Source organism: Notamacropus eugenii, chromosome 2 (genome assembly GCF_028372415.1).
Source record: "Notamacropus eugenii isolate mMacEug1 chromosome 2, mMacEug1.pri_v2, whole genome shotgun sequence".
Taxonomy (NCBI): domain Eukaryota; kingdom Metazoa; phylum Chordata; class Mammalia; order Diprotodontia; family Macropodidae; genus Notamacropus; species Notamacropus eugenii.
The window spans coordinates 494,478,212-494,504,908 of NC_092873.1; the positions used below are offsets into that span (position 1 = coordinate 494,478,212).

The 26,697-nt window shown below is 37.4% G+C and overlaps 1 protein-coding gene across 5 annotated transcripts in view; it reads right to left on the reverse strand.

Moving 5' to 3' along the window:
• SYDE2 (synapse defective Rho GTPase homolog 2) overlaps nt 1–26,697 on the reverse strand; it is an 86,746-nt gene that overhangs the window by 41,041 nt on the left and 19,008 nt on the right. For all 5 annotated transcript variants that reach the window (XM_072648913.1, XM_072648916.1, XM_072648915.1 and 2 more), the window contains exons 2-3: nt 20,329–20,952; nt 6,594–7,696 (exon numbers count right to left, since the gene is read on the reverse strand). In XM_072648913.1, the coding sequence (XP_072505014.1) occupies nt 6,594–7,696; nt 20,329–20,952 (1,727 nt within the window). The remainder of the gene's footprint in view (nt 1–6,593; nt 7,697–20,328; nt 20,953–26,697) is intronic.

Here is a 26,697-nt window from a genome sequence, read left to right on the forward strand (position 1 = left end):
AGGGGAAGACACTATTGAGCACGGCTAAGAAAATGGCTCAGATACAAGAAACAAAAACAGGATAGATAAAAAGACATGTCCTGAAAGAGGAGAGGGAATGATAGGGTTCCCTGGAGATTAGTGCCTAGGACTAATTTAAAACATTTACAAATGATTTAGAGGAAGAAACGTTACAAAACGTACAAGTTTGGAGACTTCAATCATAAAATATAAATTGCAAGGATAAGTTTTGAGGCTATACCAAGGAGGCAGAAAGTGCCATATGGGCTTCAGTGGGCAAATCATCAGAAATGAACAGAAGAAAACACACTTAGTGGGATCCAGGTTGTTACAAACCAAGAAAGGAAGCTAGGAATTACTAAAAACTGTTTCTTTGAAAACAACACCTCAATGCACAGCTATAGTTTAAAAAAAAAAAAGCATTGTAAAAACATATTAGAATCAAAACCAAAAAAAACATTACTCTTCTACTGGACAAAACCTTTATGTATCTACATTGAGAATACTGGATAAACATAAACATCTTCTAGTCAAAACTCTATGGAAAGGAATAGACAGATAAATGCATAAATGAAGAAAAAAAATCTGAGAAGTTTTTTTCCCCCTGGCATTGTTTCTGGTTTTACAGCTGCTGCTGTTCTAATAGCTATAAAAAACTTCTGGCTTTTGAACTGAAAGAGCACCAGAAAGATATAAAGCCCAAGAAAATAGGGGCTCCAGAGCTACGTGCCCACCCAGCAGAGCTCTCTGCATGGAAATGGTGTTCCAACTGAGCAGGGCATCTCCCCAAAAGGGCCGTCGTTATGTGTTCAGAGGAGTCCAGCAGAAAGAGCTCGGTGGCACAGCCAGAAGACCACAATAGCCCTGCAGTGCAAGAGACATGAGCTGCCTCTCCGTGAATAATGACACTGAAGATGATGATGATAACTGACACTTGGACAGTGCTTCACAAAAATTATTTCATTTTCCTCAGAACAACCCTGGGAGGCAGATGCTATTATCAGCCATATTTTATAGTTGAGGAAACTGAGACACAGAAATTTTTAAGTGACTTTCCCAGGATCATCCAGCTGGATCGGAACACAGACCTTCCTGAGTTCAAGGAATATCTCATCATCACAAATGTTCCCCAGATGTGTGTTTCTTACATGTATCCACTCCACCCACAAATGCTGTGTTTCATTGTGGCAGAAAGGGCCCAAGGTTTATGGGGGAAATGTCCTTCTGCCACTCTTCTTACTTTGCCATTTCAGGAAATACCCTTGCTTCACAAAAATAATGTGCACAGTTGTTGTCACCACTTATCAATCAATCAACAAACATCTATTAAGCATCTATTGTATGCCAATCCCTATGTTAATCTCCAGGGATACAAAGAGTGCCTGTCCTCATGTAACTGACAATCTAATGCAGAAGACAACATATAACCAAACATATACAAAGCAAGCTAAGGACAAGATAAATGGGAAATAACAGAGGGCAAGCACTGGAATTGAGAAGAGTAGGGGAAAGCTTCATGTAAAGAGTGGGATTTAAGCTGAGACTTAAAAGAAGCCACATAAGTTAGTAGCAGAACAGAGGATGAAGAACATTGCAGGCATGGGGACAGTCAGAGAAAATACTCAGCATCAAGAGATGGAATGTCTTGTGTATAAACAGCAAGAAATGCAGGATCACTGGATCCAAGAATACATACTGGGAGGTAAAGTAAGAGGGAGTCAGGTTATGAAGGGCTTTGAATGCCAAACAGACTATTTTGTATTTGCTCCTGGAGGCAATAGGGAACCACTGGAGTTTATTGAGTGTGGGAAAGAAAGTGATGTAACTGGACCCAAGCTTTAGAAAAATCACTTTTGTGGCTTAATTGAGGATGGACTGGAGTAGGGAGAGACTTGAGACAGGCAGACTCAACAGAAGGCTATTGTAACAATCCAGGTGTGAAATAATATGGGCCTGCACCAGAGTAGTAAAGATATCAGACCCTGACAACAGATTGAATATGGGACGTGAGACATTGTGAGGAATCCAGGATGATTTCTAGGTTGTGAGTCTAAGGGATTGGCAGGTGTCATCTTTTACAGTAATGGGGGAGAGAGAAGTTCAGTTTGGGGACATGTTTGAGTTTAAGATGCCTACTGGGCATCCAGCTGCACATGTCTGAAAGGTACATGGAGATGTGAGACTGGAACTCAGCAGAGCCCTCAGCAGATGGGTTACTTTATGGTTTACTTTAACCCCTCAGAGAGATGGGTTACTTTAGGGCTATTGCACAAGATTCACTAAAGCAAATCACAGTGCTTTGGATCATCTAGGGCAGAAAATAACCTAGTGGTAAAGAGATTCTCTGAATTCAGCTAGGCTAGTCTTCAAACAACACCTAGTCAGTCAGTAGGCCTGTTTTCTGCAACCCTTCCAGTATGGCCAGAACTTATGTTCTTCTGAAACAACTTTACTTAATAATAACAACAGTGATACTTTATTATTTTGATAACATGAAAAATAAAATGTTATGGAACGATATATTAGCATACTGATCACATCTATGCCATTATTGACCAGAAAATAACCGTCTGCTAGCAGGAACAAGTGTTAGATATATGCTCATTTGCTAACTATTACAATCATCATATTTATACTGTATAATTAATCTGCAGATATATAATCTATATACATAATATATATAATTAATCTATATATCTATGTTGTATAATTAATATACCTATTACTCATTCGATTACTGATCGTAAACAGATGAACATCTACTCAATGTTTACTCAATAATGAGGGCTGTGCTGGGGTTCTTAAAGCACTGTCTTCCTAACACGACTGTGACAGACGACAAGGCACCATACCGGTGACAACTCACAAGCCCTATACGAGGCTTGAAGGTTTATAGAACTGTATGTGGTGAACAGCACCAGCACTATCCTCCTCAGCTTACAAATGACAAAAGGGAGGTCAGTCCACACAAGGTGAACTACTCACCCTAGGTCACACAGCTGCTGTGGTGGAGCTGGGTCTTGCAGTTAGGTCTCTCGTTCCCAAGTCTATCGAAAAATTACTAAGTGCAGAAGACTCTGTAAAAGTTTTTTTTTTAATTGCGAATGGGGGAACAAAATGCTTAAGATGGGTAAAAACCATGCTATCACACTGAAATGTAAATTTTGTAAGTAATTCTTATTGGAAATGTAAATTTCAGGAAATCACAGGCAAACTGATTACACGAGAATTGTTCTAAGTTACTGTCTTTATGGGATTTGACCACGAGGCAAATCAAACTTAATAAACTAACACACAGCTATTTCACATACTGGATAATAAACTCATGACATTCATTTCTTTATGCTATAGCGAAGCCTGAAAACAGAGATTCAAAAAGGATAAATGATAAATTAATGGATATCAGATTCATGGCAAATTATAAGGGGAAAATGATCATGTATGCAAATATCCGTAATATTTAATGCTGACCAATGACACCATTCCTTCCTATACCTCTCCTGGGTACTTTTTCAAAGTCTGAATCCTAAGCTGGATGGGTCATGAATCTCATGCAGTATAGTAATTCTTTCTAAGTAGTTTCAGAGTTTTTTGCAAAGAACCTGAAATTAAACAGGCCTATGTAAAAATTTGTTTTTGTCTGCGTGTTTAACAGGATCTGATGTGCTCAGCCAAAGAACTGGGATAGTTACAAAGATTAACCAAATTTTTGGTAGAAAGCCAATCTGTAATGTTCCAGCACAGTAAATGAGCACTCCCAAAATGGGAAAGGACATCTAATTCAGGAAAGTGCATTTCCAAATGCAAAATTATGAAAGCTACTTTTCAGTTTGTCAGACACTTAACCAAAAATGCTAAACCCCTAGATCTCAGAGTAAAAAATACCACTACAATCCCCAGACAGAAAGGATGATGTCCATTAAATAATGCAGAGTAAAGAAAACAGAACCCACAGAGCAGTACAAACAACCACAACTGCAAACAAAGTCAACGTTGAGGCAACAAAACCGGCCAAATACAAAAGTCGATATTAGTGCCATACTGTCCAAGGTAAAGGATACATTTTCTATACTTTTCTATAAATAACTAGTAAATCTAACAGCTTGAGGGTGGGAGCGCAAAGTGTTTGGGGTCTATTGTATTATAATAAAATATTAATTTTTCAATTAAAAAATTCAAGAAAAAACAATTTGAAATCATGACCAATAGAGTATTTCCCCGAATACGGTAGAAATCTAAATTATATCATCCAATGAATCAAGTTTACTTATGAATTACTAAATGATTTCATGAAAAAAGAATTCATTCCAAATATCAAGAAGTAATGCTTGTTCTATAAAGCATTTGCCCAATTATATTCTCTTGGCAATTGACAACAGTTTACAATAGATATAACAGAATACTTCAGATAACAGGATGACAAAAAAATAGTGATACCTTGTCTTTTACTTTAACAATCCACAGAAATAATTATTTTTAGTAACTGACAATTGTAATGCATGCCTGATAAATGAACTGGTTTTCTACTGACAAAGTAAAGGAAGAAAGGGCAAAAAAGAAAAATTGCTTAATTTCATAAAACACTTAATCTGGAAGCAAAAGCACAGTTCAGACATAAGAATTTTTTACACCTCTTTTCTGAACACTTAACCCTAAGAAGAACAGGTCTACAGAAAGGATTATTTTTGTCTGTATCTCCAAGGCTGAGTGTACACAGTCCAAGAACAGGAACATTTACAAAGTCAAACGACTGCTTAGCAGGAGGCCAATCTGTCTAGCACAAGCCTAATTTATGCACAACACTTCTGCTGGGTGCGCAAAGGGTTTCTCCAACAGTGTCAGCTCCTCAGGGTCAAAGTCTGTTTCATCTTCATCTTTCTGTCCTCAGCATCGATCACAGAGTTGTCACATGTGCTGCTTAATAAAGGCTGACTGTGTGATTAAAGCCATTTCAGGTTTCATACACTGTTGGCAGAATTAGAATGGGTAAAACTACAAAGCACCCTAGAGTTAGAAGCCCCAAAAGTTCAGTTGGCCCAAAACTCTACCTTCAGACAGGGTACTGGGTACTAAAATCCCCATTTTATACAGATGGACAACTGAAGTTCAATAACATCCCTAAGTTCACAAGTTAGTAGTTAGTGATAGTGATGGGACAGCTGGAGCACTAGGCCTGAAGTCAGGAAGACCTGGGTACAAATCTGGCCTGAGACACTTACTGGCTCTGTGACCCTGGACAAATCACTTAACCTTTGTCTGCCCCCATTTCCTCATCTGTAAAATGTAGATAATAAAAGCACCTGAGTCCTAGGATTTTTGTGAGGATCAAATGAGATATCTGTAAAGCACTTATAGTACAGGGCCTGGACACAGCAGGTGTTATGTAAATGATGATGATGAAGATGAGAGGAGAAGACACTACAACCCATGTCTTCTTCCTGATATCAAATACTGCCTTCAGGGATTCCATATTAACTTCTGAACTTTAAAGTCCCTATTAGGTGTAATGAATTTAAAAGTCTCAAATTTTCAAGTAAATTTTCTACGTAAGTTGTATTCTGAAGATATTCTGAGGACATAATGTGTACCTTCTGTATCCTGCCCTTAACTTCTTTCATTACAGCTTAGGAAGACAGGGATAATGCCTTACTTTATTACAGATTTGGCATCAGAGAACCTGGGACTGAATCCCATATCTCATTTTTACTAGCTATGTAACAACAGGGAAAAATCTCTTACCCTCTCCAGCCCTTGGCTTTCTCATCTGTACAATGACAGGGAGGCTAGATTAGATCATGTACAAGGTACAAGGCAGTGTTAAATTCTATGAGCCTGTGAAAATGTTGTTGAAAATTTCAAAATTATCTTACATATTTAAATATATTCATTTGCTACTCTTAGGCATTATTTTAAAATTCATCATCTAAATCAATGGATGAACAAAGACTGCACTCTAGGTAATGATTCAGCTTAATGCCATCCTTATTACATTAAAAAACAAAGCTGTTCTTCATTCCTGCCTCTTACTATACCATTAGCATTTTTTAAACTTTCTAAATAGAAAGAAGTATGAGAGATTTAATCCCAACACCTTTCATCATCTCATCAGCATCACGTAAGAATCAGTGACAGTTATGATCTCCTGATCTAGGAAAAAAATATTTTGAAAGCACGGACAACTGTACTCATTAAGACGAGTTTTTTGTCTCCAGGAATAACGGCCACCTGACTCGGAGCACCTTCGGCCCTCCCTATCCGTTAGGAATCCTCAGCTGTGCTGTGCTTGAGGGCATCCTGAGAGACAGTTAGACAGGATGATGGTAATGTTTGCTCAAGAGAACGTGTTCCCCCAAACTCCTGATTCACAGAGGAAATGCGGAACCCATGTGACGTATTCTTAATCATCTACTGCTCAAAACATGAATTTTTTTACAAATGGCAGTTGAATGATATAAGCAAATAAGGAATGGTAAAGGAATGGATTTCTACTACCCCTTCACCTACATTCACCCTTCAAAGTATGCTCCCCAAAATTTCCTTAGCCACAGAATAATCAAAGGCACTTTTCAAAATAATACAGAAAAAATCAATACCTGACAGCCTCTCTTTTCGATTTCCATAATACATTTCTGCATCAATAATGGCACCATCAATCCTACATTTTCCTTCTCCACAACTTTTTGAACATCTACCCCAAATATTACTGGTTCTCGATTTGCATCTAGGCCTGGAAGAGAATTCTCCCACTGTTCCATAAGAGTTACTTTCACATAAATAAGTCCTCTGGGCTCAAGCTTGACAGCCAATTGGTGTGTCTTTGTCACTCTGAACAAGGTGGGGAGGACAACAGTCCCATGACAACATACACGATTTTTCCTTGGTGTTGGTTCCCAGCTGAAGACCACTAACTTTAAGTGCTGTGCATTTTCAATTTCTATGTTGAAGGTGTGATCCATGTCTAAAAAAGTTGTCCGACACGTAAGCAATGCTGTTCTTGCTTTGTTAACTGAGTCTACCTGAATTGCACAAAACACATCTTTTGAATCCATCCTTGGTGGTTTTAAATCCTCTGCTCCATAGAAATGCACACTCATGAGTCCAGAGAGATACTGTGAACACTTGGGTTGGTCAGAAAAGCTGTAATGTCTGAAAGCATCAATGTCTATTTCAGTTTTGTTACTACTATTTGGAAATATTTCCTTTCCTCTCAAATGTTTGCTTTCAGATCCATATTTGCTTGATTTAATTATAAGTTCAGGTGAATCTCCATCACTGAGATAACCACCTTTGCAAGCAGATTTAGAACTTGTAGAATTCTCTTTCGGGAAGCTATGCTGAGAAGAGACACTGCTGTCCAAGTGGTATCGGCTTATCACATTTCTCTGAGCAGCCGGGGTGGTATTCCCAGTACGTAAAGTGACTGTGTGGCTCCTACCCTGACAGTTACATTTAGAGAAAGAGGAGGGGCTGTGTGAACTGTGTATATGGCTCAAGGTTCCTTTGACACTTAGCTTTCGGCTGAGTTCAGGTAATTTTCTCATTTTCATGGAAAGTTTCCTTACAGTTTTCGGAGATTTGATTTTATCTGGAAAAGACCAATTGATCGAGCCACCTTTTTTCACAGGGTTAGGACTTGGAGGAGATGGTTCAGCTGTACTTAATTCAGACTTACTTGTAGCGATTGGGATTCCAGGACCTTTAAAAGCAAAAGTAAAAAGTGTATTAGCAATTCCTTGTCTTAATGACTGTTTCAGCTTACCATGTCAAACCACGTAGCCTCTCTCACAACGAGACTTGTTGCTTTTGTCATATCCTGACAAAAATGAATGATTCAGAGCCACCATTATCAACTTTCAGGAGCTATACAAATTAAATGGTTTTACTGAGGGACAGCAAATTAATAAGAAGTCTTTTCCCTCATCAGATTATAACCATATGGTTTTTACTTATACCTCCCATGTCCCTCACCTCCTCCCCGACTTTCAGTTTCCTTTTATGTATTGTCTTCCCCAACCAGAGTGAAAGCACCATGAAGACAAGGACTATCTTCTCTTTTGTTTCTATTCTGAGCCCTTGTACATGGCCTGGCACATACTAAGTGCCTAAGAAATAATTGTTTACTTGCTTTGACTCAAGGATAACCAAAGAAGAGGAGGTAGGTAGGCTATTTTAAACTTTTTTTAGCTTAGAATTCCATTGCTAGTACTTAAGTGTTTCTTTGCTATTTCTATCTTCTGAAAATTAATCAACTGACACTTAACAGACCTACCATATTCATATCAAAGTGCTGACAATAAGATAGAAACCAAATAACATAAAACCTTTTTGTGGCTCTGTTTTTTGTCTTTTTTGTTTGCTCTGTGAAAATGCAAAACATACAAAGGGACTCAATTTCACCAAGAATGCAAAAATTCAATGCTGGCAATACCAACAGATTAGCGTTAATAATTGTGAGCCACTGTTTTCTTCTTTATGATATATATGCATTCTTCTCTCCCACAATCCTCTATCACTCCAAAGACTTAAAGCAGGGCTATTTTCTGTGAGTTTAAATATAGCTAGATTGTACACAAACATGCTAAATTTTATTCCCATTTCCAGTTAAGACTATGAGAACAGCAAAATGCTTTTGACTAGGAAAAGTCAGCTGAAAGTTACATTTAGTCAAAAAACTTAAATTCTCTAACCAAAATAGGTTTAGATTAAAATCAACATTCTGTAGCTGAATTCTGAATTTTTATGTATATACATTTATGACTTCAAAGTAACAGCTTAGATCAAAAATTAAAACTATTTCAAATATCTTATAATAAATACTTTCTTAAATGGAATATCATTTAAGATGAGAAGTATTATATATTCTAACAATATCCCAAGTATTTCAAATTTATATGTACCATTAATAACTTGCTTAACTACAATTTTGTGAAGAAAGTCACACCTTAATATCAGCTGAAAGATCTAATCTTTGCTTCTTTACTACTTTATTTTTAAGTTTCAATAATTTCCAAAGAATCCCTTTTCTTATTTCCTCATTTTATCCAATTAATGGATCCCATTGAAAAGAAAATTGAATTTTGTTGTTGTTATTGTTTTATAGAGAGCTATTCTGAGTGTGCCTGCTGTGGTTTTTTGGCAGGAAATGTTGTATTTCATAAAACTGGACAAAGCAATCCTTTGTACTGCAAACCATAGCACAATCCCACTGGTGGGTTGGTCTAAAACATTCTATAATAATCAGATCCATGTTTCATAGACCCTTTCTGTCATGACTTAGAAAAGCGACAATATTGCACTTCCCTCAGTTTGATTCTCATTTGTAAAACTTTCAACAGTCACCATTCAATTTATATGAAACATGAGGCTTATTCAATATGCCAATCAGTTTGGAAATCAACAACTAAAATTAAGTCATGTGTTGAAATAAAAACAAAGACTAAGCTTTAGAAAACACAACACAGAATTTTGTTCAACAGATTCAAATCTTTAGTTAATGTATCAAATTAGCTATTCATCGTCTCTTCTCTGCTCATTCCTTGAGAGCTTTCTACCAAACCAAATGAGAGAATGTTACTTTAAGTAAATTATCTTCCTGTTCCCAATAAAAAACTGTAGTGATGCTAGGTAAGTAAACCATCTTTAAACACTTCCTTTGGGTTTTTTAGGATCATATCTTTATGTTTTAAAAATATATTTCTGGGAAGGACAGTAGAAAAAAAGGTATGTACATAGCAGCTGTTCCATTTTTACAAAGGTTTTTTGGTTCTTTTTTTAGATGTCTAGAAGTACTTACTGGTCTACAATTACTGTCTGGCACACTAAATTATAAAACTCAGATCTTATTTTAAAAGAAATTAAATATTTCAAATTATGCTTCTCTCCATTTTACACATAACTTGACTTTTAGTTTTTATGAAGCTGCATGACTATGACTTAATCTTATAATTAATGTACAGTGTATTAGAAGGAACACAGTACACTAAATCAGAAGACATAATTTTGAGCTCCCCCTCAACTACTTACTAGCTGTGACCTTAAACAAGTCACTTACTTAAAAGCTTCAACTTTCTCATCTGTGAAAAGAAAAGGGGATGATGACAGTGTGTTCATGCTTCGTTGCTGAAACAGACCATGCCATCAGAGAAATGATGACATGACTTGCACGTGACTTTGTTTTGAATGAGGGAGGGCTGTGCAGGTCACCAGCCTCACTTCTCCTCCAGAGCCATCTGAATCCAGTGACCAGATATTCATCAGAATGACTGGAGATGGCCCAAGAGGAGGCAACTGGGGTTAAGTGACTTGCTCAAGGTCACACAGCTAGTAAGTGTCAAGGATCTAAGGTGAGATTTGAATTCAGGTCCTCCTGACTCCTGCACTAGTGCTCTATTCACTGCACGACCTAGCTGGCCCTTTGATGATAATAGTAAAACACTTTGCAAAAACCTTTCCAAATATCTCATTATATCTTCACAACAACTCTGTGAAGTAGATACTATTATTATCCCCATTTTAAAGATGAGGAAACTGAGGCAGACAAGTTAACTAACTTGCCTAGAGTCACACAGCTAATGTCTGAAGGCGGACTTGAACTCAGGTCTTTCTGATTCCAAGTCCAGCACTCCTACCTACACTTGTATTGCTTAACAACTGTTGTGTTAACTGAGATAATGCCAGCAATGCTACATAAATATGAGTTATTTATTTGTGTTACTATCGAGTACAGGAGAAGGCGATCTTTGGAGTCAAAAAGACCTAGGATCAAGTCTTGCATCACACAGGAGCTGGCCAGTAACCTCTCAAGTGTGTCAAGCTATTCTTAAGACTAAAGGTTTCTAGTGAATAAATACCTTCATCAGTAGAGGGAATGAGTTTGTTTCTTCATAAGTAAAAACACAAAAGGCACCAGTAAACTGACAAGGTATAACAAAAAACTACTTTGATCAAATCATCTTGTGATCTTAAAGCAAATATGTATGCTTGGCAAACGATTGTGACAGATTCTGAACTAGAACAAAGGTGTAGTTCAGGAAGGTTCTAGACTTCTTGTCTTCTGCCCCAGACTCACACAGTTAAAACCCCTCATGTTGAAAGTTAATCCCAACCGTAACTGGGATTAATTCATTAATCTCAAATTATTTAAAAGCAGAAAGACTATTCTGAAGTATACCCAATACAGTGATTAAACATAAGGTATGGAAAAAATGCATGACCCAAAAAACACATAAGGTCTCTTCAACTAGTTCTATGACAAACTGACGTTTACTTTACAGTCTGTTATGTCTGTTGCTAGACTCTTAAATTCCTACCGGATATACGTTGTATCTCAAGTACCCTGCAAACAGTTCAGGATAAAGCTTGCTATTCAATTACAATGCTATCCAAAAACATTACTGTCAACAGTTTGGGTTTTTGGATTTTATCTTCCTATGGTACGCCAATGGATGTCATCCTAAAGTACAGATCTTGATCTTGAAGAATTTATCATTTTTTTGGTTGGTTTTTGTTTTTTGGGCTTTTTTGTCTGGACCTGTGTTTTCATAAGACACAGGGAGCTCTCTGTGTGGACATTTCCCTCACTGAATTTAATAATCTTAGAAAGAGCTGCTTGGGGCCACTGTGAGTCTATGTGCCTACCTAGCTAATGGTAATACAGCCAATATATATGTGACAGGGGCAGAACCTGAACTTGGGTCTTCCAGAATGAATCCACTGTACCACACTGCTTATTGGTTAACCTGGAGAAAATACTCAAGGGAGCTAGGACAGTGATCTTGAAGGATGTGATTAACTGTCATATGGAAGAAGGACCCAACATGTTCTGCTTGGTTCCAAATGGAGGAATCTGTAGAAAAGCCAATTCAGACTTGGTTTCAAAAACTGTTCCCAATGTTAGAGCTATCGATAGGGCAATTATACTTGAACTCTCTTATCTCATAAGATTATTGTGAGACCAGACCACACTGCTGTCCCAGTCCTGGATAACTGGGGTCTTGATACACCCCAAACTCAGCCCTCTAGCTCCCCTCCTGGGGTCCTGTGCTCCTTGCTGGTGAAAGGTCATGATTTCTAAGTGTCCCCAGGTCCAATACAATGCACTCTGACCATCTTCCTGCCATACTGTTTCCCACAAACCACTCCTCCCTCCCCTTTCTACCTCTTCTTCTGGGAACAGAAATCAGCTATTCCTAAAAAGGGGTGTCAATTAATTGACCTATGACTCCATTTACCATCCCTATGATTTCCCAGACCAAAATACCCTTCTCTGGCCACTACCCCAAAAATATATTGTCTTCCTCTATGATATATAAGCTCCTTCAGGGCAGGGACTGCCTTGTTGAATTTCTAACCCCAGCTCCTAGCCCACAGACTGGCCTATATTAAGTGCTTAATAAATGCTTTTTCATTCCTTCCTTCCCAAAATGTTATACCTAGAACTAAACATGATACTCTAGATGTGATCTGACCAAGGCAGGGTAATCATCAAAATAAAATCATTACCTCCTCCCTCATTATGAATGGACATTTTATCTCAATGAACCTAAAGCCACATTAGCTTCTTTGTCTGCTAAGCTATGGGGATGACTCACAATAAACTTTCAGGCCATGAAAATGTTCTGATTTGTCCCACGCTAACTGGTGTCTACTTATAATTCCCTCATTTTATATATGTACAACTGAATTTTTAAAACCTAAGTATAATATTTATCTACATTTATCTCTGTAAGATTTCCTTTAAATGATTTGATTTATAGTCACACCTGTCATAACTTTGCACCATATCTCTGTCCAAAAGTCCCCTATTCCTTTATTTGAAGCCATGATCAAAAATATAACTCTAATTCTATAATGCTATCTTTTTAATCAACTGCTCACTGCCCAAAATAAATTTTGTCCTCACATGTTCTGAGGGCATGAGTCTGTCTTCTCTGCCGCAAACCATGAAAATTAATCAAGAGGAATTCGACATTTACTTAGTTTCTTATGGCTGATAAAGCATTTTTCTCACAATAATCTTACGAGATAAGAGAGTTCAAGTATAATTGCCCTATCGAGGTGCAGAGAGATTAAATGGCTACTTTCACATGGCTAGTAATTGTTAGAGCTGGGACTTGAACCCGGGTGTCCTGATCCTGATTCAGTCAGATTTGTGCATGTTCTATGCTTTCGTACTTTTTGTTGTTACTGTCCTCTGGTTCTTCTATGTATGTTATCAAGAGAAGGTAATGCTTCAGGTAAAATCCAGACTAGATATCTTTCAATGTTCCTTACAACCTGATGATGCTACGAAAATCCAGTATCATGTAATGTAGCAAAGTGTAACGTAGTGTAGTGTCTAGTCAGAGATAACGGACAGAGTGCAATCAATGGATTTAGAGTTGGAGCATCTGATTTCAAAGCTACTCTCCTGCTTTCAATCATTTGTGTGTCCTCGAGCCAGTCACTAATCCACTATAGACCTCACACTTACGTCATTTATAAAATGAAGGGGTAGAATAAATGGTCTCTACAATCCTTTCCAGCTCTAAGTTGGATAGTCACATATGTATATTTAGGAACAGATTATGAATTCCTAGAGGACAGTAGTCCTATCTCTTGTCTTTTGTAAAAGCCCAGTAATTAGTATTGTGAAGACATAAATAAAAAATAAAAGTGCTGCTGAATGTTTTAGTAACTGAGTAATGCTTCTGCAAATATCACCTTAATGTTCTGTTAATAAAAAATTATGGTATAGTAGCAACTAGAAACGTGCCCTTCAAAGTGACCAGTCACTCTTACAAGTTAAATTCAGAATCTTAACCTCCTCACTCAAAACTCATCTTAACTGCAGACATAGTATAGTGGTTCCACAATAATCCATGAGTTATTTTGAAAGGAAGACCCTTTTAGCTTTTAAAAGTTATTTTTTAATTCAAAAAGAACAAATGTTTTACAAATTTGGAATAAACTGCTCACCTTTAACAAACAACAAACCTTCATGAAACATGGACTGAATTGGGGTGTAAATCTTTATTATTTTACTATTATTAAATATGTATGTTCCAAAATAAAGAACCAATTTCATGAAAAGCTGGTTCAGAGTGAGAACAATCCTGTTTTAAGTATACTGGCTCCTCTAAACACTTTAAGATTTTAATCATTCATAGGCAGATTATGTACTGTGTAGATTACCAGTGGTAAATTTTTAAACTTGGGCTGGCTTCCTGCTGCCACCCTGATATGCTACTGACCTACCACACCCCCATAATTGAGTCACTCTGTATTCAGGAAAAACAAGCTTATTTTAACATAAACTTTGGGAACAAAGCTATGAAGTGAACATTTTTAGTTTGAACGCTTAACGCTAGGACTTAAGAAAAAGCAAAATGATGTTAAACTACATCGTGACAAATAAGCACTTAACCAGGTTTTTATGTGCTAATCTTCTTTTAAACCTTTAAACAAGCACTTAGAGAGCACACTCAGATGGGCTGACCGTGTTGTTTGAATGCAAAACGTACATGTGCCAAAAGGACTGTATTATGGAGAATTCATATGGGGCAGGCATTCAGAAAGTGGGCAGAAGTGATACAAGAACACTCTCAAGGTCTCTCTTAAGAACTTTGGAATTGACTATGTGACATGGGAGACACCGGCACAGGACCTCTCAGCACGGCATGCCTACATCAGAGAAGGTGCTGTGCTCTACGAGCAAAGCAGGACTGAGACAGTTCAAAAGGAAATATAGGATGCACAAATTGAGAGTATACACTCCAAATGTTCGCAGACTACTTGTGCCCAATCTGTGGTAGAACATTCTGAGCTCTTATCGGTCTGATCAGCCACAGTCAGACACACTGAATGAAACTTGACTCTAGCACAGTGAGGTCATTTTGGTCCTCTTCGAGAATGCAGGACAACAACCAATCAAGCGCTTACTGCGGGCCAGAACCCTGGGCTAAGTCTTCTGGTTAATAAAGACAAAAAAGCAGCCCACTCTTACTGTAGGGAACCTACATGGCGAAGGCACAGTGAGCACAGGTAAGCAACCAATATGCACACAACACGAATCCAAAGTCATTTGGGAAGCAGTACAGTAGAGCTAGAGGTAGGGGAGGATTGGGAATGGCTGCGTGTAGAAGGTAGCATTGAGAGAATTCTGGGGAAAACCCAGGATTCTGAGGGATGGAGGCAAGCAAGGATGAAGCTCATTCTAGGCATGGGGGGACAAGGCTGTGAAGAGATTTAAATGACAGAGGAATTTATACGTTCCCTAGAGGAATGGAGCCCCTAAAACTGACTGAGCAGAAGAGGGACATGATCAGACAGGTATCTGAGGAAAATCATTTTGCAGCTGTTTGGAAATGAAATTGAATGGGAAGAAGTTTGTTCATCTCCTCATTTATCTTATCAACAACCAGTGAGCCATTTGTTCTGACATTCCAGTGCAGAGGTCATTCTCCTTGGATCAGCATAGACTTGGCAGTTGGACGTGTGGCTCATTGTGTTCAGCTGCTTCCCCTTCTCCCCACCCTCCACCCTTGACTTTTTTTTATCTTTGGTACCAGGGACAGATGGCTCTCAAAGGAGGGATGCATCTGGAAATAAAGGCAATGTGAAAACAAAAGGTATGAGAAAATGTATTCAAGAAAGAAGCGCTCATCAAATTTAAATAACTGGAGATACGTTAACTGTTCATGGGTGGGCCAAGGTAAAAATAAATCATCATAAAATAAATATTGCCATAAATTGTCATAAAAATGACAATTTTACCTAAATTAACATACCTATATTTGGTGCCATCCCAATTAAATTATCAAAAAAATTATTTCACTGAGCTAGAAAAACTAACATTCATTCAGAAGAACAAAAAGTCAAGAATATCAAAGAAATTATTTTTTTAATGTAAAAGAAAGAAGTATAGCAATGCCAGATCTTAAACTGTACTATAAGTAAGGTGGTAACTGTCAAAGCTATCTGGTACTGACTGAGGGACAGAAGGATGGATCAGTGGACAAGATCAGACATATAATATACAGTGTAAATGATCACAGTAACCTTTTACTTGAGAAATAAAAAAATTTAAGCTTTGGGGATAAGAATTCACTGTTTGGTAAAAATTGGTGGGAAAACTGGAAAGCAAACTAGCAGAAACTACATATAGACCAGTATCTTATACCATTTACCAAGATAAGGTCAAAATGGATGCACAACCAAGACATATAAGGAGATATCATAAGTAAATGAGAAGACTATGGAACATATTATCTATCAGATTTATGTACAGGAGAATTTAAGGATAAATGAGATATAGACCACTGTGAGATAGAAAATGAATAATTTTGATTACATTAAATTAAAAAGGTTTTGTAAAAATAAAACCAATGTAGCTAAGATTACAAAGAAAGCAGAAGGCAGGGGAGAAGGGGTAAGTTAAATGAAGTTTAAAGGCCTCATATCTCAAATAGGTAGAGACCTTCATCAAATTTACAAGAATATGAGTCATTTCCCAAATGAAAAATAGTCAAAAGATATGAACAGGTAGTTTTTCAATGAAGAAATCAAAGCTACATACAGGCATACAAAAATGCTCTAAATCATTATTGGTTAAAACAACTTTGGGATAACAATATCAGAATGGTTAAAATGATAGAAGAGGGGAAAATAACAAATGTTGGAGGGGATGTGGAAAAATTGGGACACTAATACACTGTTAGTGGAATTGTGAACTGATCCAGCAATTCTGGAAAGCAATCTGGAATTATGCCCAAAGAGTTATAAAATTGTGACCCTTTGGCCCAGCAATGTCACTATTAAGTCTGTTTCCCAAAATGATCAGGAAAAATGGAAAAGCACCTATATGTTTTAAAATATCTAGAGCAGCTTTCTTTGTGAAGGAAAAGAACTGGACATCGAGGGGATGTCCATCAATTAGGGAATGGCTGAATAAGTTGTGGTATAAGATAGTGATGGAATACTACTGTGCTATATGAAATGATGTACTGGCTGATTTTAGGAAAACATGGAAAGACTTACGTGAAATACTGAAGGCTGAAATGAGCAGAGAATGTTATATACAGTAACAGTAAAACTGTTCAAAGAGTAAATGTGAATGACTAAGCTATTCTGAGTTATATGAATATTCAAATCTACTCATAAAAGACCTAAGAAGATGCCATCCACCTCCAGAGAAAGAACTGATATACAGAATTAGGTTTTATATAGTTTCACATATATATCCATCAAATGTTGACCTTCTCTAGGGCAGGATTAGAAGCAGGGGATGGAAACAGCTTGGAACTCAAATGTAACCAAAAAAAATTTTGAAAAAGAAGCACTGTGATGAGGTAGAAAAAGTGCTGGACTCAGGAGAGGACAGAGTTTAAATCCCATTTCTGGTGCTCACTAGCTGTGGAACCACAGTCAAACAATATCAGCTCTTCAGAGTCTCAGTTACCACAAACTGTAAACACCTAGAACACGGCTGCCATGCTGATCAAGTGAGATATGCAAACCTCATACCCAGCCCGCACAATTTCCTGAACTTCATTCCTGGGGCGTTTTACCTCCTCTGTACTTCAGCTAACTATCAGGACAGTCACACTTTTGCCTTCAGCATCGATCAAGAGATTCCCACTTCCAAAGTCTTGAGCTTTTCAAATGTCCAACCACAAGTTCCTACTGTCAGTCTCTCAATTCCCTTACCCTTTTTTATACCTGTTCTGCAGGCTCAAGGTCTCTGGCTGCTGTTCCCTACCAAACCTGTCCTGACCTCAGTTTCCTCCCTTCCAGTCTGAATCCTATAGTTGGACACTTTCACTAAAGCTCTCTCCATTTTTTAATTCCTTACTCCCTGGATCTTTCCTGCCCTGTTAACCCTGAACTTAAAGGAATACCTACTATCCAGCCTGTTCTGCCTCTCCTCCCCTTCCCCATAAAACTGCTCCCTCACCATCCACCCACTAACTCAATAACCCCTTGCTTATCTCTGGTCCCACCATTACTACTCTGAGAGCCCTCTGGAAACATTAATAATTAAATCTAATGGACTTTTTCTGGCCTTGACCTCTCAATAGCATTTAACACAGTGGACCATACCTTTCTTCCCTTACCTTGGTCACACAGTATGTACTCAATCAACAAGTATTTATTAAGCACCTACTATGTATCACACTGTGAGAGGTCTTGGGGACACAAACATAAAAACAAAAGACTTGGCCAACAGAATAATATTTTTGTTTTAAGCTTGACAAACTTTCTCCAAAAATTTAGGCTTTTGTTTTAAGTCCAATTTAACAGACATTAAATTGTCCATTAGTGTATGAATGGGTTGTTAGCAGCATCAGTAGAAGGATGATGAAATCATGGATACTTGAAATACTGAAATATTACACTGAATTAAATGAATCATGATAATCTGTACTATATACTATATTTTTGTAGGTCAGTTCTCAAAACTTATGAGAATGGCTCTCCTGGAACTTACAGCTCAGCTAATTCATGGATAGGAAACATACAGTTCAAACACCAATCCCATATTCTAAGACTTTTCAGCCTTTAGGCCTTATTGGAGTTTATTCAGTATCAGAGGAAGAGTTTAGGGAGAGCTACTTTATGTAATAACATAAAGATTAATTACCACAAGGTATTCAGTCAGATTTATTTTCTACAAATGTTTTGTAGTATTAGAGTCTAACAGAGGCACCAGAGTCTACCAATCGTTACTCCAGCCAGATGATCTTTATAAATACACTAGGCAGAAAAAAGGACTGATTTTCCTACCTAAACTTTCTCAGTTATACCTGCAATAACTCTCAACAACATTAGTTTCTGATTATTAATGGAAAGCATTTATACAAAATATGTAAATAATTAGCAAAAAATATAAGAAAGTTTGCTCGATATTTTCAATTTTATCCTCAAAAAGAAATCCAAGTTTATACCGGTTTGCATGCATAGGAAAGTTAAGAAAAGAGCAGGAAAATGTCAGTACGTAATGACATTACTAACCAGAGGGAGTTCCCTAAATCCCTACCAACGAGCACAGCATCTGTCTGTAATATTCAAAAAGTGGATGTTGCTAGAAAAGAAAGAGTTTACTTTTCTGGATTCTCTCACTCCCTGCACCCAGCTTACAGCTCTTTACACATCCAAGCAGTCATCTCCCTGGCTTATTGTGAAGATCAGATGAAATAATATTTCTAAAGCACTTAGTACAGTACCTAGTATGTAGTACATCCTAGAGAAATGCTAGCTCTTATTACTTCAGTTATCATTCTAATTTTGTCAATGCACAGTCTACATTCATGGTTATAAGGAATCATTTCACTGATCATTAGGCTCATCAGAAATACAGCTTCCCAAGGTCGCTACCTAGTTTTAAAGGGGAGAATTAAACTAAATAATAACTTATTTACATGAAAAATAGATTTTTTTCCTTCCATTCAACATGATATCATCCTTAAAATTAAAACAAAAATTATCATTATGGTAGTCTAGACTAGCAGAAACAGGAGTGACTAAACTGTCCTTATGGATCCCTGCTGGTTATGTACTAACTTAAAAAAAACATATGTTAACATTAGCTATGTTCCCCATATTTTTGTTTATTTTATTAAATATGTCCGAATTACATTTCAATCTTGTTCCTGCCATACTGGGAAATGTGGCAACCACTGTTTGATACTTCAATTAACACTACCAAGCCAGTGATGCTACGTGCAGAAGTGATTCAAAGTCACCAAAAATACTGACACGAGTTTTATTTATAATTTCATAATTACATCTATTTTTTAACTGGATTTCATTTGCATGGGGAGTTCTTAATGAAGAAACCTCTTCCTTCTACCAATACAGCTCAACACCTACTCTGAAACTTAGAGAGAACTGCCTCAGGCACCTGGAAGATCAATGATTTGCCCAGGATCACAGAGCCAGTTCATGTCAGAGGTGAGGCCTGACCTCAGTTCTTCCTGACTCAGAGACTAGCCCTCTATCCACTACACTAGTGGTGTCAAACTCAAAAAGAAATGGAGGCCACTAAACTGTACCTAAAGCCCCAGATTTACAGAAAGAACCACACATCTTCATATATTTCGTTTTTTACTACTACATCAACACATCAGAATCACAGGGGACTATATTTTAATCTGGTTTCAGTCACACTCAGGTGTGTTGTAGAATACATAAGACCACCACAATATATCTAAAACCTCAGAACTATACCATGGCTATCCAACAGAGAAAAAGGGAAAAATACATAGAACAGGCATCTACTAAAATTTGCTTCGGTTGCTGCCAAAGGCAAGTAAAAGAGAACATAAGTGCTACGTTTATGTCCATATTTACCTGTAAGCAGTTTCAAAGTGGAACTTTCTTCAACCAAAGAACTATCTTGAGTCCTACATCCAAACCTCTGCTTGTTTTGCTGTACAAATTCTGTAGAACACATGGCATCTACCTGATTAATTTCAGCTGGTTGTGCTACCCGAACATTAACATGTTCAGAAGAAAATGGCAAGCTTTCAGCACACCTCACTGGTTTTGCCAAGTCATTTCCAGATGATAATTTCAAAGTGAGAGCTGCCACACTATCGGGATTCATTTCCTCAGAACTAGCAACACTGTATAAGACATGGTCATCATCCTCAGGAATTGGGTTGTACCATATTTCACCTTCATCATCTGCATCATTTTCCTCACTAAATTCTAAAGTATAACTTCTCAACAATGAAGAATTTGTAGCATTGGCAGTTTTGGCTAATGAAGGGGATCTGAGTACATGAGTGATCTCTTGAGTCTTCTGAAATTCTTCTTCTTGATTAGGAGACCTTAGAGTGCTCTGATGCAACCAGTTACGTTTCTTAGAGACGGTGATATTGTTGTGTGGCCTCTGTTCATTCAGTTCATTGTCCTTTAAACCTCTGAGTTCTCTTGTCTTCACTGAAGAGATGTAAACATTTTCAATTAAATCTGTTAGAAAGAAAAAAAGAGTAGAATATTATTCCAGATTTGCCAAGATAATCTTTTCTCAGATCTCTTCCTTAAGGTACCATGAAAGACACTTGTTTAAAATATAAAATAGAATTGTTTTCTGAACAGGTTCAAAATTGTACTTGAGTCAATATAAGTTTAAATGTTTTCACATAAATTCCACAATTATAAATTTAGAAATTTAATACAAATGTCTTAATAGACCTAACCTCTAGGGAAGTGATGGACTCAGGGTTCAAGTTGAGACATATTTTTTTGGACATGGGCAACGTGTAAAGTTATTTTGCTTAATTACATGCTTGTAACAGGGTTCTTGCTATCTCAATGGGAAAGGAGAAAAAGAAATGGAAGCCTTAAGGGAGAGAAGGAAGCTTTATATATGTTGAATGTTTTTAATTTTTAAAAAATTTTTTAAAAGATGACTTCAGTTCTGAACATGCTGAGTTTAGACTTATATTAGATTTTTTGATGTGTTGATTAGTTCTGCTAGACTATTTTTTCTTTTTTTATTCTTCCTTATAGGAGATGACTTGGGGCGGGGGGAGAGAAAGGATAGAATGGAAAACTGAAGTGATGTAAAAACAAAAGATAAGAATAAAAACTCATTTTTTAAAAGTTTCCCTGACATAATCAAGTAAACTCCCTCTACTGAAAAAAAATTCCTAAGCAAAATGTAAAACCAACTCTTGGTTTTCTTATTCCTAATTAATATACTCACAGAGATGGAAAAAACAAAACAAGAAACCCAAAATTGCTTCTACTTACTTTTTACCAAAAAGCAGACTTAGAAATCTTACCCTCAGTTTCTCCTTGTAGCTATTTCTTTCCTTCCGTGCCATCCCTACAATTTTGAGGGACTTAATAAGCAAATCCATTAAAACTACAGAATGAAGCATAAATCAAAAAAGTCCAAAAGTCTGACTTTGAAACAACACTTTGGGACTTACAGATATCTGTCTCTATGTTCATTCTCAATATTTAATAACATTTTAAGACTCCCTTCAACTTCTGTAATCTTTAACAGAATTTCATATACTTGGAGGGTATTGTATTCAGGGCTTTAAGATATTGTAAATGTGGGATAAAGATTATAAAATTACATGACTCATGACAGCTGCAGTCCATAGCTCACTTTACAGTCTTTTACAATCAAAATTTGATTTAGCTAGGCACATTATTTAAACTAACAGACCTTCTGACAAATCACTGTAAATGATACCACAGACATGCTTCCACTTGTACAACATTCCAAAGAAATACACGAAGAAAATAGAACTCCTATCATCCCATATTTAAGCAAGCTGAAAGTTCCATTGATAGCAAATATTTAATAGATATAATAAAAGAATCCATGTAAAAATTCACCTTACAGCCAACCTCACACTAAGCTTCTCCAAGCTTAACTAAGTTGATCATCAAACATAAGTTCTCTGGTCTAGAACATGGTTTTCTTTTGTCTTTCTTTGTATCCCCCTGCACTTAGCACAGTGCCTGGTACATAGTAGGTGCTTAATAAATGCTTAATTGATTGAATGAACAATAGGACCTACCAAGAGTGCTTGTGTTCCACTGGCACAGTCTTTGAGAATGAATGAATCTACGTCAAATGAGGCATCACTATATTATGTCAGAGTTTTTGGCACTGGCCTAGAAACTTTGCCACATTGCATAGTATTATTTTCATGGAGAAAATGCATTCTATTATTGTGCTATAAAAAAGGAATATGAAGAAAAAGAGGAAAGAAACTCTTTTGAGGAGAACTGTGTGAATGGATGCAGGGTGAAATAAGGAAAACCAGGAGAATAATTTACAAAATGACCACAATAATATGAAAGAAAAAAAGCAAAGTTGAAAGACTTCGGCATTCTAATCAATGTAGTAACCAACTATGACTTCAGAAAAAATTAAACATGCCTCCTGCCTCTTAGCAGAAAAGGGATGAATTAGAGTTACAAAATAAGACATGGATTTTTAGACATGGCCAATATAATATGTTCATCTGTTTTGCTTGGCTATACTTATTTGTGACAAAAGTAGGCTTTTATTTGGGAAGGAAGAGAATTAGTGCCTACTGACAGAGATGCAAAAAAAAAAGAAAGAAAGAAAGAAAAGTGCATCGATAAAGCATTTTTTAAAATCCTGAGAAGAAAGCCAAATAGTTCAGAAGGGGACACAAATAAAGAAAGCAATTTGTTATTACTTTGTTAAATTTAATATATGCTTATAATTTTAAAAAATTTAATTTTTAAAAAGAAAAGGAAAAGTGTTTGGCATTCCAAACCAAACAAATGAATTCCAAACTTTGGTGGTACAATTAATTTGTAAACTATGGGCAAGCCTAAAGTTGTTAATGAGGATGGCCAATTCTCAATCATCTGGGTATCTGCCACTTAACATCATTAATTCAGTCCATGAAAACAAGACATTTGGTGAATAAATAACCAGCAGGCACAAATGAGGTTAGTTAGCTCTACAGTAGGTAAATTAGCACCACCAAAGGTTAAACACTAGCTCTGATATCTAGTAACCGTTCAATGAATATCTCAGTTAGTCAGCCAAACAACAGAGCAAATTAGAGTTCATATATATGAAGTTACTGTGTAATAATGTTGGTATAATAACAATGTTGGTTGAAGCATTATACAGATGATACCTATACATGGATACCCCATACTAAGCTCTCATCTGTTTCTCCACCGTACACTTTCAAAGCATACCTTCTCACTGTCTCCTCTTAGTATACTTCTCTTGTCTTCCTCTGGCCTTTCACTATTTTGGGCAGGACAATTATTTTTTGCCTTCCTTAACATCTTACTGCTATTTACTGTGCGAAACTAGCTCAAGGTATCAAAAGAAACACAGAAAAATGCCTTATTTCACCATTCCCTATACCCAAGATTTTTATAAAGCCCATCTTTCTTTTTCCTTTTTTTCTCTGAAACACTATGACTTTCAATCTCTATGTCTATGACTCCAAAGTCTAAGCATTCAAACTTACCCAATCCTCCTCCAGCCTAAAACCTGAGTCCCTCATTACTAACTGCTCCCTCCCCCCCAGCATAATCCAAAGGCAACTCAAACTCAGGACTTAAGTAATGATCATCTTTCCAATTAAACGACCTTCCTCCTAACTTCCCTATTTTCCTGTCAAAATCACCTCTATTCTTCCAATCACCTCAGGTTTGCAACCTTGAAGATATCCTCATCAGTTCCTTTGAGTTTAACTATCATCTCTGTGTAGATGATTACCAAATCTGTATTTCTAGCTCGAGTCTCTCTCCTGAGCTTCAGTACCCCATCTCTAACTGCCTACTGGACTTAGAAAATTCGATGTCCATAGGCTTCTCAAATTGAACATTTGTAAAACTGAAATCTTTTCCCCCAAAGTCTTCTCCATTTCAAGCTTCCATCCTTCTAGTCACCTAAGGTTCGCAATCTTGGGGTTATCTTTGACTCCTGACTCTCTTCACCTTATGCAATCAACTGTAAAGTCTGATTCATGTCTGGCCTACTGCAATAACCTCCTAACTGGGCTCCCTGCCTCCCATTCCCTTGCTCTCTACACCAGTCTCCACAGCTGCCAAAAGAATATTCCTGAATCAGCAAGTCCAGCCACATCCATCCTCTGGTAAAAAGCCTCTAAGGGCTCCCGATTATACCTTGGAACAAGCATAACACTGACATTTAAAGACTTCAGTCTGGCCCTAGGATTCTTTCCAGGATAGTTATTTACATTACTTCCCCTCTCACCCTCATCAGCCTAACTACTCTGCCTGTCCTTTTTACCATATGACATTTCCTCACTGCCCTCTATGCCTAACTCACCGACTGTGGCCCCCTCTGCTTCCCCACCTCTGCCCCCCCCACACACTTGAAACACTCTCCCTTCTCACCTTTACCTGTTAGACTGCCAAATTCCTTCAAGGCTCAGTTCAAGTCTCACCTTCCTACTAACAGATTTTCCAGATTCCTACAGTTGTTAGAGGGGCAGCTAGGTGGTGTAGTGGATAGAGCACCAATGCAGGAGTCAGGAGGACCTGAGTTCAAATCTCACCTCAGACACTTGACATGCACTAACTGTGTGACCTTGGGCAAGTAACTTAACCCCAAGTGCCTCATCCTGGGTCATCTCCATCATCCTGATGAATATCTGGTCACTGGATCCAGATGGCTCTGGAGGAGAAGTGAGGCTGGTGACCTGCACAGCCCTCCCTCACTCAAAACAAAGTCCAGTGCAAGTCATGTCATTATTTCTCTGATGTCATGGTCTTCTTCAGCAACGAAGGACGAACACAGTTGTCAGCATAGTCCTCCTCCAGTTATTTTGTAAGCATTTTGTATATATTTTGCATTTACTTACAAGTTACTTTTCTCTCAGTAGCACATAAGCTCCTTGAGGCCAGGAGCTGTTGTGTTTTTGTGTTTGTAGCCCTCCCTGCCCACCCCACCCTTAACCTAGCAAAGGAACTGGCAGATAAATAGATGACTAAATTTTGTTCATTTGAATGACAAGGAAAACTGCACAGTTTCCTACAAAATATTAATAATAAAATAAGTAAATAACATGATCAATTCTGCACCCCACAGAAAACCCCCTAGAAGTAGTGCTTTATACATTTATGTTGGAAGGAAAGAAAATCTCTAGTGAAGGAACCAATGAGGAGAAATTCTATTCTAATTTCTTATTCTCACTAACAGTGGAAATGATGGAAACCTAAGGAGGAATGAGCAGGGATGGGAGGGGGAGGATGATGAGTGATCACATCATAGAAATAATGGTAAAGGAGAGAAAAGCATCAATTATCTAATTGATTTAGATCACAGCCTTTCAAACAGGGCTCAGAAGAAAAGACAGGCAGGATGAGAAGATCCCAAAGATGAAAGTCTGAGAACACACAGAGAAACAATTCTAATGAGGCAAAAGCACCACTGTCAAATGAATATGTTTTCATTCCCCCTCTCACCTCCTTCTTCCCTTTCTCTCCTTCCTCTAACCCCATCTCTCTCTGTGTCTCTCCCTCCCTCTTCTCCCCACCCCCCCCAGTACTGCCCACAGTGGAGGCTGCCATCTTTCTTCCATCAACATGTGGGTCCTCAAAGTCTTTGTGAAGCCTAAAATAGCTAAAAGAACAAAAAGTTCATCAGACACCAGTCAGATCATTATGTCAAGATCAAGCAAAACTGGCATATATCAAAAGATACTTACAACATGGTATGATGATTAACAGTAAAAAGACAAAACACATAACATGATGGATTCTGACAATTTGGGGTACACAGCCCATCAAGATCATCAATCCAAACGCTGATTCCTTGAGGGGTGAAGAAAATGAATAAGCAAGCTGCTTTGGTATATTTTTATTTGTATTAAATAACACCTCAAACTACCAAAGAAAAAAGAAAAAGGACAGTGGTCTAAAGATACATTAATATGGAGATTGACTACAAACTCCTTAGGTTATATATTTTTTAAAAAATATATAGAGGGGGAAAAAATAGCAAAGGCAGGCAGTAAAGGATGAGTACGAAAGTATGACAGGGTCCCATGAGAATAAGGACAGGAGGGATAAAAAACAAAAAGCACTGAGGAAACTAAGGCAAAAAAAAAGAGGTATTAAGTGCTTGTTGTTTCCAAGCTTTATTGAGGTAAAAAGAAAAGCAAAGCTGGCAAGGAACTACTCTGGATATCCACAACTGAAGAAAAAGGAAAGCCAGAGATACTC